This window comes from Ascaphus truei, chromosome 15 (assembly GCF_040206685.1).
Source record: "Ascaphus truei isolate aAscTru1 chromosome 15, aAscTru1.hap1, whole genome shotgun sequence".
NCBI classification, from domain to species: Eukaryota; Metazoa; Chordata; class Amphibia; order Anura; family Ascaphidae; genus Ascaphus; species Ascaphus truei.
Window position 1 is genome coordinate 2,743,409 of NC_134497.1, and position 13,880 is coordinate 2,757,288.

The 13,880-nt window shown below is 50.4% G+C and overlaps 1 protein-coding gene across 3 annotated transcripts in view; it reads left to right on the forward strand.

Annotated features, from left to right (window-relative positions):
* PREX1 (phosphatidylinositol-3,4,5-trisphosphate dependent Rac exchange factor 1) overlaps nucleotides 1-13,880 on the forward strand; it is a 299,489-nt gene that overhangs the window by 161,422 nt on the left and 124,187 nt on the right. For all 3 annotated transcript variants that reach the window (XM_075571278.1, XM_075571280.1, XM_075571279.1), the window contains exons 11-12: nucleotides 1,129-1,229; nucleotides 13,185-13,288. In XM_075571278.1, the coding sequence (XP_075427393.1) occupies nucleotides 1,129-1,229; nucleotides 13,185-13,288 (205 nt within the window). The remainder of the gene's footprint in view (nucleotides 1-1,128; nucleotides 1,230-13,184; nucleotides 13,289-13,880) is intronic.

Sequence of the window (13,880 nt, forward strand, 5' to 3'; positions counted from 1 at the left end):
TAAGGTGCCCCCGGGTATTAAAGGCTGGGCCATGTTTAATACGGGACATGTATACGACGGACACCTTTTTAAAAACAAATATGGACAAAATAATTTAATATTGTATGTGGTATGTTGTATGTGGTATGTTGTATGTGTATACCGGTATTACCCCTCTGGGTGTGTATGTGTATACCGGTATTACCCCTCTGGGTGTGTATGTGTATACCGGTATTACCTCTCTGGGCGTGTATGTGTATACCGGTATTACCTCTCTGCGGGTGTATATGTATACCGGTATTACCTCTCTGGGCGTGTATGTGTATACCGGTATTACCTCTCTGGGCGTGTATGTGTATACCGGTATTACCCCTCTGGGTGTGTATGTGTATACCGGTATTACCTCTCTGGGCGTGTATGTGTATACCGGTATTACCTCTCTGGGCGTGTATGTGTATACCGGTATTACCTCTCTGGGCGTGTATGTGTATACCAGTATTACCTCTCTGGGTGTGTATGTGTATGTGTATACCGGTATTACCTCTCTGGACGTGTATGTGTATACCGGTATTACCTCTCTCTGGGCGTATATGTGTATGCCGGTATTACCTCTCTGGGCGTGTATGTGTATACCGGTATTACCTCTCTGGGCGTGTATGTGTATACCGGTATTACCTCTCTGGGTGTGTATCTGTATACCGGTATTACCTCTCTGGGCGTGTATGTGTATACCGGTATTACCTCTCTGGGCGTTTATGTGTATACCGGTATTACCTCTCTGGGCGTTTATGTGTATACCGGTATTACCTCTCTGGGCGTGTATGTGTATACCGGTATTACCTCTCTGGGTGTGTGTCTCAAGTGCGTCACGCTTTTCACCATTGAGTATAGTATTTTTGGAGAAGCCACATGGCACCCCTACTTATATAGCACCACCCCCTACGTATATAGCACCGTCCCTACTTATATAGCACTGCCCTCTACTTATATAGCACCGCCCCCTACGTATATAGCACCGCCCCCTTGTTTGACATTCATTGCTGGACAGAGATCTCGGTGATCACCGTTGGTTATGACCAATGCGGCTGTTGCCAAGTTTAAGCTGTTGAATAACTTGTCACCTCTTCTGTTTTTTTTCGCCCTGCGCAGTGAGTTCGTGTCGTGGCTCATGGAAAACGGGGAGATCAGCAGGACAGAGGAAGGGGTCAACTTGGGGCAAGCTCTGCTGGAAAATGGCATCATCCATCACGGTAAGTACGGCCCGGCAGGGGTAGTTATTGCACGTATTACCGTGAGAACGGCAACAATGAAATGTGCCAACGTGACATCGGGGCCGTCTGCTTTCTACTCTGCATTACCCCAAAAGGACAATTAGGGATGTGTTGCCCTGTGAAATAACCAGACTGTACCGACTCCCCCCCACGGTTTGGGGTTTTGTTAGTGTCATGTTCCAGAAGTTGGCATTCTTTTTGGGGGTAAAGGCACGAATATATTGGGGTGACCATAGATTAAAACACACCTTGAATCTTCAGGGTGGGGAGCGATGTTTGGGATCTTTGTTCCTTATCTTTTAATTAAGACCATTAGGTTAATTAGTGATGCCTTTTAGCAGAATTAACATGAGTTCTTCGTAGATTTAAATAAAGTGCACAGAGCTTTCATACCTCAGGTTTTATTTCTTTGAGAGTGACCCTGTAAGAACACCTGAAATGTGTAAATCTCTGTACGCTATCATTTCATCTAAATAACTCACCTACCTACCTACCTAACTCACACAACCTAAATACCTACCTAACTCACACAACCTAAATACCTACCTAAGTCACACAACCTAAATACCTACCAAACTCACAAAACCTAAATACCTACCTAACTCACACCACCTAAATACCTACCTTACTCACACTACCTACCTAACTCACACAACCTAAATACCTACCTAATTCACATAACCTAAATACCTACCAAACTCACAAAACCTAAATACCTACCTAACTCACACCACCTAAATACCTACCTTACTCACACTACCTACCTAACTCACACAACCTAAATACCTACCTAACTCACACAACCTAAATACCTACCTAACTTACACAACCTAAATACCTACCTAACTCACACAACCTAAATACCTACCTAACTCACACAACCTAAATACCTACCTAACTCACACAACCTAAATACCTACCTAACTCACCTACCTACCTAACTCACACAACCTACCTACCTAACTCACACAACCTAAATACCTACCTAACTCACACAACCTACATACCTAACTCACACAGCCTAAATACCTACCTAATTCACACAACCTACCTACCTAACTCACACAACCTAAATACCTACCTATTTCACACTACCTACCTAACTCACACAGCCTAAATACCTACCTAACTCACACAGCCTAAATACCTACCTAACTCACACAACCTACCTACCTAACTCACAGAACCTACAGCGAATCTGCTTTTCTCCCAATATGACAGTTACAATTTCAGAATTAGCAGATGCAGACAAAACAATACATCACTTTTGGGACAAAAATGGAAAATGTGTGGTTTTTGGAACGTTAGACACCTGCTTTTACCCTAAACATATAGAATAATATTGTTTTATGTGTTGCTACATGTACATAGATAACTAATGTGCCATAGAGCTTACACTCTAATCCGCTGGTGGCACAGGAAAGTCTTGGTGTAAGAGACCCGGTCACGCTGGGATGTGGGAAAGACCGTAAAGTTACAGCGAGACTGGTCAGTAGCCCGTTATGCAAACAAAATGTCGTTTTCATCCTAAACCCATTGGGACCAAAGTTGTTTTTCAGCTCGGTTCTCCGTAATAACTCACAGATCACATTGGTTAAAGGGTTTGCTTTATTATTCTTGGTTTAGACCAGGGGCGGCTAACTCCAGTCCTCAAGGGCCACCAACAGGTCATATCCCTGCTTCAGTGAGCCACTGATGGAGCCACCTGTGCTGAAGCGGGAGCCGATTGAGCCACCTGTGCTGAAGCAGGGATATCCTTAAAACCTGACCTGTTGGCAGCTGTTGAGGACTGGAGGTGCCCACCGCCGGTCTAGACATTGCTATGATTATTTGTCTGTTCTTGTGGGAGCTAAGAATATAACAATAAACCAGCGCAGGAATCGCAGTTCCCCGCACACAGGCTCCCAGCTCTGTGTATTAGGAAATCCTGAATGTTTTGTTTTATAGCTCACATCTTAACGACGCTTCCTCTGTTTCACATTAAGCCATTCTATGTTTTCAGCTCGGGTTTTGTTGAAGCTTTTGCAAGTTGAACGGGCGGTCCCTCCTAGGACCGAGACCGACCAATGGCTATCACTGGACGTTTAATTTCACAACATTCCTGGCAGCTAATGCTAAATAAGAAATACAATGATGTAATAAGTCCCGTGTTTGCAAAACGATGGCAAGAAAAGGGAAGCAGATTTATTCAGGGAGGAGACCTCCTTTGCTTTTAAATGGCCCCTTTTTGTTGGTAAAGCTGATGCTTTTTGGGCTTCCCACGTTTGAAGCCATTTCATCCCAAACCCGCAACACGTGGAACAAAACAAACCCTTTGCAGGAATACTGTGCAGAGCCTTTTTGGATTTGATAGTCTCTGGCTTGAATTGGATTCAACGCATTGCTTGGAGTGACACCTAAAGGCTTTGCAAAGAAGTTTTGTGGGCAAGTGTGTTGTCACAATCATACTGTGTCGTAATATGGAATGGTTATGGAAATTAACACTCAAGACAGATCATGTTCTTATTGTGTGTGTGTTTTATATATATATATATATATATATATATATATATATGTATATATATATATATATATATATATATATATATATATATATATATTATATATGTATATATTATACGAAAATAGCCACACCCAGGGTAAAGTGCCTTATAACTGATGTTAACTAAATTGATGTCACTGTATTATGTCAACAACCAGATTCGTTGCGAGAGGTTCATGTTCATTAAACGAGAAGTGGGAGTTTTTCCTTCAAATGTGTGAAACTGCTGTAATCTCACCTAAAATTAGTATAATGTTTGAGTTCAAAGTATGTGTGCAAAATATCCTCCCGACGACGAGAACGCCGTGGTCTGATTGCATACCGGATAACGCGTTGGTCATGCTGCTCCCACTCCTGCACGATACGTGCTCGCAGCTCATCCACATCTCGAATCTTCTCCCTGTAGACTCGGTTTTGTTTGATGCCCCAGATTTTGTAGTCGGCAGGATTAAAATCTGGGCTGTTGTGAGCCAAAGGGGCGGTGGGATGAAGTCCGGTTTTACTCTTCTGACTAGATTGACTGTCTCGCGAGCTCCGTGCGCCAATGCCCCATCTTGCCGGAAAGTGTAGGACTCAGAAAACGGTTCAATGTCTGGTAGTAGATCTCTCATAAGCAGCACATCACGGTAGTACTGGCCGATAAACTTCACATCCGGGTCAAAGAAATGCATGCTGGTTCGTCCCAGAGCTCTACTCTTCTTCAGACGTGTCTGTGGTCCATCTTCCTGGCTGAACACCGGAGATTCCACTTAATCTTGTCCAATGTACGTACAGTTTGTGGACGGCCACTACACGGATGGTGCTTGAAACTGTAGCGACTGTCCTTCATCAGGAATAATATATATATATATATCAAAAGGTGATCAGAATACCAGGTAGACCGAATGTCGGGATATGTTTTCATGATGGGACACACACACACGTGTCTGTATTATGTGTATATATACATAAAGCTCTGAGGCTGTTCCTGCAGTATGTGGAGACGTCTCAAAATGATTTAGATCAGGGGTGGCCAACTCCACCTCAAGAGCTACCAACAGGTGAGGTTTTCAGGATATCCCTGCTTCAGCACAGGTGGCTCAATCAGCGGCCCAGTCTTCGGCTGGGTTGGCTTGCAAGGGGACTCGCCAAATATGTGTTACCGTGAAGAAGATGCAGATGTAGGATTGCTTTTGTTGACATGGCCACAACATGTTGTGGTTTTGATACATCCCAGAGTGAGTGATTTCCCACAATCCTGGGTTGGGTAGAAGTTTGGCAAACCTTTACCCTCCCTTCCCGCGAGGGATGTTCCTGCTTTATTATACAGGTGTAATTCTATAATGAGCACAGCCTGGAGATTCCCTGGCACCGGTTTAAGCACAAGGTTTCAATGCAATACAAGGGTCAGGATAATAACATTATACAGTGTGAGTTCCATTCTCACCGGGTTCTTGGGGAGGATTGCTGCTTTAAGACTAAGATATGAATTAAAGGTGTTCTATAATACACTTTTATTGTATTTAAAGGGGTCCGTGTCCGTGTGATCAGATAGATTTAGGACTATATTTGCTAAGCAGTAATATGCCTTATGGGCCATTCACTTGAAAAGGTGGGACGAGGCTTTACGTCATAGCACTGCTTAGTAATAAAATGGTCCCTAGGAAGCGTCCGTCTACCGAAACGCTTAAAAAATGTGATTAATATGGGGAGGGGGGCCGGGGTTACAGTCATGAATTGCTGCCTTAAAAGTTTTTGCCTTAAAAAAAAGAGGCTAATTTATACCAGCTATACAGGAAACTATTTACATTAACTAAATTATCTCAATTCTATGGCTGCCAGAGGGGCAGGAAGGGTTAAGTGCAGCTTTGCAGAACAAGGTGTGTCACCCTTTTATTTCCCCCCCCCCCACTCCCCATTCCCTCCCCCCCCCCACTCCCCATTCCCTCCCCCCCACTCCCTGTTTCCCCCCCATTCCCCTTTCCCTCCCACTCCTCTTCCCCCCACTCCCCCACTCATCTTCCACCTCCATTCTCCACTCCCTACCACACTCCTCCTCCCATCACTCTCCCACCCTTCTCTCTCTCCCCCCCATCCTCTCCGCCCCACCACTCCATCCTTCCCCCCTTCTCACACCTGTCACTCCCCTCACTCCTGCCCTTCTCTCCCCCCCCTGTTCCTCTGCCCCTCACTCCCCCTCACTCTTCTCCCCCCTCACTCCCCCTCTCCTCACTCCCCCGCCTCTCTCACTCTCCCCCCTCACGCCCCCTCACTCCCCCCCTGCCCCCTCCCTCGGGGTTTGGGGAGATACATGTAACTTTCACATCCGTTTCCTGGTCAGCCTCTCCAAGGACACGATGGCAGTGACCGGCTCCGTAGTTTAAATGGAGCTGACTGAGGCGTTTTTAAACGAATCTGAAAAATATAAATATTTTAAAATATATATTTTTCCATTTTTCCATTTTTTATGTCTGGATTATTTTTATCACCTTTACCTAATGCATTGCCCTTAAAACGTGGCTATTTGAAAGCCACGGGCTGCGTGGATTGCATTGCCCTTTAAGGCCTTGGTCCCGCTGCGGCCGGCGGGGAGCGTGCGGCCGCGGGCCACCAGCTGCTTGCCTCCATTCTAGATGCCCCCGCTGGCTCCTTCCGGCGTGGCTGACTGCGTGCTGTGACGCGTCAGCCAGCCGGAGCTACAAGGAGCTTGTGGTTTTGGCGAGTGTCGCGTCACGTGACATCCCAGCAGCCAATCCGATTCCCCCCTCTACCCCCCCCCCCGTTCCGATTCCCCCCTCTGCTCCGATTTCCCCCTTCAGCTCCGATCCCCCTTCCGATTCCCCCCCTGCTCCGATCCCCCCCTGTTCCGATGCACCCCCGTGTGTATTTGCCTGTGTGTGTCCTTCCCTCTGTGCCTGGCTTCAGAGTGCGAGGGGCTCCGGGAGTGACGAGAGCCCCCCGCTCAAACCACGCCCCCCCCGCTCAAACCACACACCCCCCCGCTCAAACCACGCCCCCCCCGCTCAAACCACCCCCCCCCCGCGCTCAAACCACGCCCTCCGGCTCCAGCTCCCGCTCCCTACAGACCGCAGGTAGCGGTCAATTGCTGGTCAGCACGCTGCCTGCATGCAGCGCGGGCGCGCTGACTGAGGGAGCGGGCGCGCTGACTGAGGGAGCGGGGCCTTAGCGTAAGAAACCTTTTCTTGCTCTTCCCAGCGCTGTTTTTATTTTTCAAATCTGACACCCCATTCTGGAGATTTAAACGTTGGAAATATGAAGTGCCCGGGAGGTTAAAATGGAGCTCTCCCCGGAGCCCAGTGCAATGGTTACCATGGCAACCTCCGACGCCAGAGACGAATAAAATCGTGTTTCTTTTAACAGTAATAAAAACAAAGAGCAGGGCATGCTCCGAGATATAACTCTTCTATGCGCGGGAGGGGCGGATTGAGATTAATGCCATTCCTGATATATTAAACGTGCAGTTATTACCCTCCATAAATAGGTTCGGATTACAGTTTTTCTTAATTGGGATGTTGCTGCCTTTATAAGTAACGCAGCTAGGTGAGACAGGGCTGGAATGTAGCGAGCCTGCAAAGCAAACGTTTTCGCCCCTCTTTTGCACAGGAGGCCTGCTTAGCAGTGAGAGAGCGCAGTAATTCGGTCAACTTCATTAATCATTTAGTCTTCTCCTCTACTGCCATCCATCAATGTACAGCTCCCCCTGCTTCACCGCCACGGATGTCTCTTCTTCATGTGTATCACTTACAGGGCAAGTCACCCACTACAAGGCAGGGAGATCTCACATGGCTGCTTGTCATTTTTCTGCTAAGATCAAAGACGACAGTTACATCCTGTAATTGTAGCTTCGTGTCTGAGAAGTGATGCTAGGGTTACTTCACTAGGGCAACTGCAACAACCCCATTCTGTTTGTGTACTGCATTCTGTTTGTGTACTGCAGGGTTAAGGAACCCTATAATTATATTGTGAAATTCTGCAGAACCCCAACCCTCTCTAATAGCGCGTCTGAGATCAGATACATTGTAAGGAACCCCAACCCTCTCTAATAGCGCGTCTGAGATCAGATGCATTGTAAGGAACCCCAACCCTCTCTAATAGCGCGTCTGAGATCAGATGCATTGTAAGGAACCCCAACCCTCTCTAATAGCGCGTCTGAGATCAGATGCATTGTAAGGAACCCCAACCATCTCTAATAGCGCGTCTGAGATCAGGTGCATTGTAAGGAACCCCAACTCTCTCTAATAGCGCGTCTGAGATCAGATACATTGTAAGGAACCCCAACCCTCTCTAATAGCGCGTCTGAGATCAGATACATTGTAAGGAACCCCAACCCTCTCTAATAGCGCGTCTGAGATCAGATACATTGTAAGGAACCCCAACCCTCTCTAATAGCGCTCCTGAGATCAGATGCATTGTAAGGAACCCCAACCATCTCTAATAGCGCGTCTGAGATCAGGTGCATTGTAAGGAACCCCAACCATCTCTAATAGCGCGTCTGAGATCAGATAGATTGTAAGGAACCCCCAACCCTCTCTAATAGCGCGTCTGATATCAGATACATTGTAAGGAACCCCAAACATCTCTAATAGCGCGTCTGAGATCAGATGCATTGTAAGGAACCCCAACCCTCTCTAATAGCGCGTCTGAGATCAGATGCATTGTAAGGAACCCCAACCCTCTCTAATAGCGCTCCTGAGATCAGATGCATTGTAAGGAACCCCAACCATCTCTAATAGCGCGTCTGAGATCAGATACATTGTAAGGAACCCCAACCCTCTCTAATAGCGCGTCTGAGATCAGATACATTGTAAGGAACCCCAACCCTCTCTAATAGCGCGTCTGAGATCAGATACATTGTAAGGAACCCCAACCCTCTCTAATAGCTCGTCTGAAATCAGATGCATTGTAAGGAACCCCAACCCTCTCTAATAGCACGCCTGAGATCAGATGCATTGTAAGGAACCCCAACCCTCTCTAATAGCGCGTCTGAAATCAGATGCATTGTAAGGAACCCCAACCCTCTCTAATAGTGCGCCTGAGATCAGATGCATTGTAAGGAACCCCGACCCTCTCTAATGGCGCGTCTGAGATCAGATGCATTGTAAGGAACCCCAACCCTCTCTAATAGCGCGTCTGAGATCAGATGCATTGTAAGGAACCCCGACCCTCTCTAATGGCGCGTCTGAGATCAGATGCATTGTAAGGAACCCCAACCCTCTCTAATAGCGCATCTGAGATCAGATGCATTGTAAGGAACCCCAACCCTCTCTAATAGCGGGTCTGAGATCAGATGCATTGTAAGGAACCCCAACCCTCTCTAACAGCGCGTCTGAAATCAGATGCATTGTAAGGAACCCCAACCCTCTCTAATAGCACGTCTGAGAGCAGATGCATTGTAAGGAACCCCAACCCTCTCTAATAGCACGCCTGAGATCAGATGCATTGTAAGGAACCCCAACCCTCTCTAATAGCGCGTCTGAGATCAGATACATTGTAAGGAACCCCAACCCTCTCTAATAGCGCGTCTGAGATCAGATGCATTGTAAGGAACCCCAACCCTCTCTAATAGCGCGTCTGAGATCAGATGCATAGCAAATTCTACTGTATTTGGTACAATTTTCAATTGACCTGAAGATCGGACAGAACCCGTTAGGGACGCCCGGGAAACTGTTTGCCGTATACTGACAAGGATACAGAAGGACCCAGTCAGACTTGTTTGGCCGGTACAGTGATGATGTCCCATGGAAAGTCTTGGGAACATATTTTACTGCAGTAAACTGTTGGAACAAGTCAATCACATTAACCAGAGGCTGCGCCAACCCTGCGTTATCTTCTAGTGGGAGGAGGAGTTTTAGATATCTGGCCTTTGAAGTAGGACACTCATCTTAGGTCAAGGAAACTCTATATGCACGAGGCAATTTCAGTGGGACATTAGATTGTGTTTGAGGAGCACGGAAACGGTGCGCGCACGTGGGTAAGGAAACGGGGCGCGCGCGCGGGTAAGGAAACGGCACGCGCGCGGGTAAGGAAACGGCGCGCGCGCGGGTAAGGAAACGGCGCGCGCGCGGGTAAGGAAACGGCGCGCGCGCGGGTAAGGAAACGGCGCGCGGGTAAGGAAACGGCGCGCGCGCGGGTAAGGAAACGGCGCGCGCGCGGGTAAGGAAACGGCGCGCGCGCGGGTAAGGAAACGGCGCGCGGGTAAGGAAACGGCGCGCGCGCGGGTAAGGAAACGGTGCGCTTGCATTTAGAGGGCTGGGGTTGGCGTGGCCCCTGGGGCTCTGCAACTTAATTTTCAAAAGGGGTCGGATCAGGAGCAGAAGAACCACAAGCTTATGCAATGACTGAGTCACTGATTGAGCCACTTGTGCTGAAGCAGGGATATCCTTTAAACCTGACCTGTTGGAGGCCTGGAGTTGGCCACTCCTGCACTAAGACCCATTACTGGATAAACCTCTCCCTGAATTACATAAAGCCGAAATCAAACCGCTATCCCACGTTGGGAGCCAGGCATTCAAGCGCCAGGCGCGAAGTCTGGAGCAGGCGCGAAGTCTGGAGCAGTCCCGAGCCCAGCGCACATGTACAATAATACCTGGGAAGCCGTGCCCAGGGAGACGCTCTCAGCGCGCGTAGAAGGGAATACATTGTAAGCACGCGCAGTGCACAAAGTGACGGTGATGGTTAGTTTGTTCCACCCCCATATCTCCCCCCACCCCCATATCTCCCCCCGCCCCCATATCTCTCCCCACCCCCATATCTCCCCCCACCCCCATATCTCCCCCACCCCCATATCTCCCCCACCCCCATATCTCCCCGCTCCCCCATATCTCCCCCCGCCCCCATATCTCCCCCCACCCCCATATCTCCCCCCGCCCCCATATCTCTCCCCACCCCCATATCTCCCCCCACCCCCATATCTCCCCGCTCCCCCATATCTCCCCCCGCCCCCATATCTCCCCCCACCCCCATATCTCCCCCCACCCCCATATCTCCCCCCGCCCCCATATCTCTCCCCACCCCCATATCTCCCCCCACCCCCATATCTCCCCCACCCCCATATCTCCCCCCACCCCCATATCTCCCCGCTCCCCCATATCTCCCCCCGCCCCCATATCTCCCCCCACCCCCATATCTCCCCCCGCCCCCATATCTCTCCCCACCCCCATATCTCCCCCCACCCCCATATCTCCCCCACCCCCATATCTCTCCCCACCCCCATATCTCCCCCCATATCTCCCCCCACCCCCATATCTCCCCGCTCCCCCATATCTCCCCCCACCCCCATATCTCCCCCCACCCCATATCTCCCCCCACCCCCATATCTCCCCCCACCCCCATATCTCCCCCCGCCCCCATATCTCCCCCCGCCCCCATCTCTCCTCCCACCCCCATATCTCCCCCACCCCCATATCTCCCCCCATATCTCCCCCCACCCCCATATCTCCCCGCTCCCCCATATCTCCCCCCAGCCCCATATGTCCCCCCACCCCCAATTCTCCCCCACCCCCATATCTCCCCCCATATCTCCCCGCTCCCCCATATCTCCCCCCACCCCCATATGTCCCCCCGCCCCCATATCTCCCCCACCCCCATATCTCCCCCCATATCTCCCCCCACCCCCATATCTCCCCGCTCCCCCATATCTCCCCCCACCCCCATATCTCCCCCCACCCCCATATCTCTCCCCACCCCCATATCTCTCCCCACCCCCATATCTCCCCCCACCCCCATATCTCCCCCCACCCCATATCTCTCCCCATAATCTCCCCCCATATCTCCCCCCACCACCATATCTCCCCCCGCCCCCATATCTCCCCCCGCCCCCATCTCTCCCCCCGCCCCCATCTCTCCTCCCACCCCCATATCTCCCCCACCCCCATATCTCCCCCCATATCTCCCCCCACCCCCATATCTCCCCGCTCCCCCATATCTCCCCCCGCCCCCATATCTCCCCCCAGCCCCATATGTCCCCCCACCCCCAATTCTCCCCCACCCCCATATCTCCCCCCATATCTCCCCGCTCCCCCATATCTCCCCCCACCCCCATATGTCCCCCCACCCCCATATCTCCCCCACCCCCATATCTCCCCCCATATCTCCCCGCTCCCCCATATCTCCCCCCACCCCCATATCTCCCCCCACATCTCCCCCCACCCCCATATCTCTCCCCACCCCCATATCTCCCCCCACCCCCATATCTCCCCCCACCCCATATCTCTCCCCACCCCCATATCTCCCCCCACCCCCATATCTCTCCCCACCCCCATATCTCCCCCCACCCCCATATCTCCCCCCACCCCCATATCTCCCCCCATATCTCTCCCCACCCCCATATCTCCCCCCGCCCCCATATCTCCCCCCACCCCCATATCTCTCCCCACCCCATATCTCCCCCCACCCCCATATCTCCCCCCACCCCCATATCTCTCCCCACCCCCATATCTCTCCCCACCCCCATATCTCTCCCCACCCCCATATCTCTCCCCACCCCCATATCTCTCCCCACCCCCATATCTCTCCCCACCCCCATATCTCTCCCCACCCCCATATCTCCCCCCACCCCCATATCTCCCCCCACCCCCATATCTCCCCCCACCCCCATATCTCCCCCCACCCCCATATCTCTCCCCACCCCCATATCTCTCCCCACCCCCACGAGCGGGCGGGCACGAGATTATCTGCGCGGGGGATACAGAGGCCCCGCGCGCTTCCCGAAGGCATATAAATGAAATGTCGGGGAAGCAGCGGAGGCCTCTCTGTAACTCTCTCCTACCTTGGTTCAGACGTCTTCTGATTACACATCGCCATGGCAACGTGGCGGCATGTTGCCATGGCAACGTGATGTCATGACACCAGAATGATGAGCCGAGGAGAGGGGGGCAGGGGGGAAAAGATTGCGCTCCCCTGGATTAGGGTGTGGTTAAACCAAACATGGCGAAGTAATTAGGTTACAGCTTGGACAGTATATAGTGAGATGCAGTTTGTACAGGGATATTATGCAGCTGTGTAAAGCAGGCGGGCTCAACCCCCCCTCCCCCTCCCTCCAACAGGTCAGGTTTTCAGGATATCCCAACTTCAGCACAGGTGGCTCAATCAGAGGCTGAGTCAAAGACTGCACCACCTGTGCTGAGGCAGGGGCTGGTTGAGACGCATGTGCTGAATGACCCACCTGTGCTGAAGCACGGACATCCTGAGAACCTGACCTGTTGGGGGGGTCTTGAGGACTGGAGTTGAGCATTCATGCTCTAAGTTACATTGACAGCTGATTGATTAGTCTTACGATACACGTTATTTGTATTTCTTTTTGTTTTGTTTTTTAACCATTACACTAAAATAATCTGACTGCAAATCGTACACCTTAGCAAATGGTAACAACCCCAAAATTGCCTTGTGATCAGTTTCAGATAAGCACCAGTTTAAGAATGAGCAGGTTCTGTATCGGTTCCGGTACGACGATGGAACCTACAAAGCAAGAAGTGAACTGGAGGATATTATGTCAAAGGTAATTAATATTAATCATCTGTGTGGTTGTTAATACGCAGTATGTTGCTTATGTGGGGGGAGTAGCTGTAAGTGGTCACGACATATAGCGCAAAGCCGCCATTAAAACCGCGGCACACGAGAGAGCCATTTATTTGCATTTTTTATTTTCCCTTTTTGAGATGTGAAAATTAAGCTCTCCCCAGAGCCCGGTGTAAAGGTTACGTTGTAGCCTCAGGCACGACAGATGACGAACATTTTAACACTACACAAAGCATGCTCAGGGGACAAGATACCAACCCCAGTCCTCACAGGCCACCAACTGGTCAGGATTTCAGTCGAAGACTGAGCCACTGATTGAGCTACCTGTGCTGAAGCAGGGATATCCTGAAAACCTGACCTTTTGGTGATCCTTGACGACTGGAGTTGCCCACCCCCTGGTGCATAGGCTTCTGGGAGAATTGCTTCATTAATATGTAGTAGGGAAATCGGGTTTTACTGGCATCAGAGTAAAATGCTGGGGTCCCAGACCAGTGTAATTACGTGCTACAGTTTCCCAGCCTGTGGGAGTGACGGTCAGTGACGGTCAGTGACGGGATAAGTTAAACGTACAC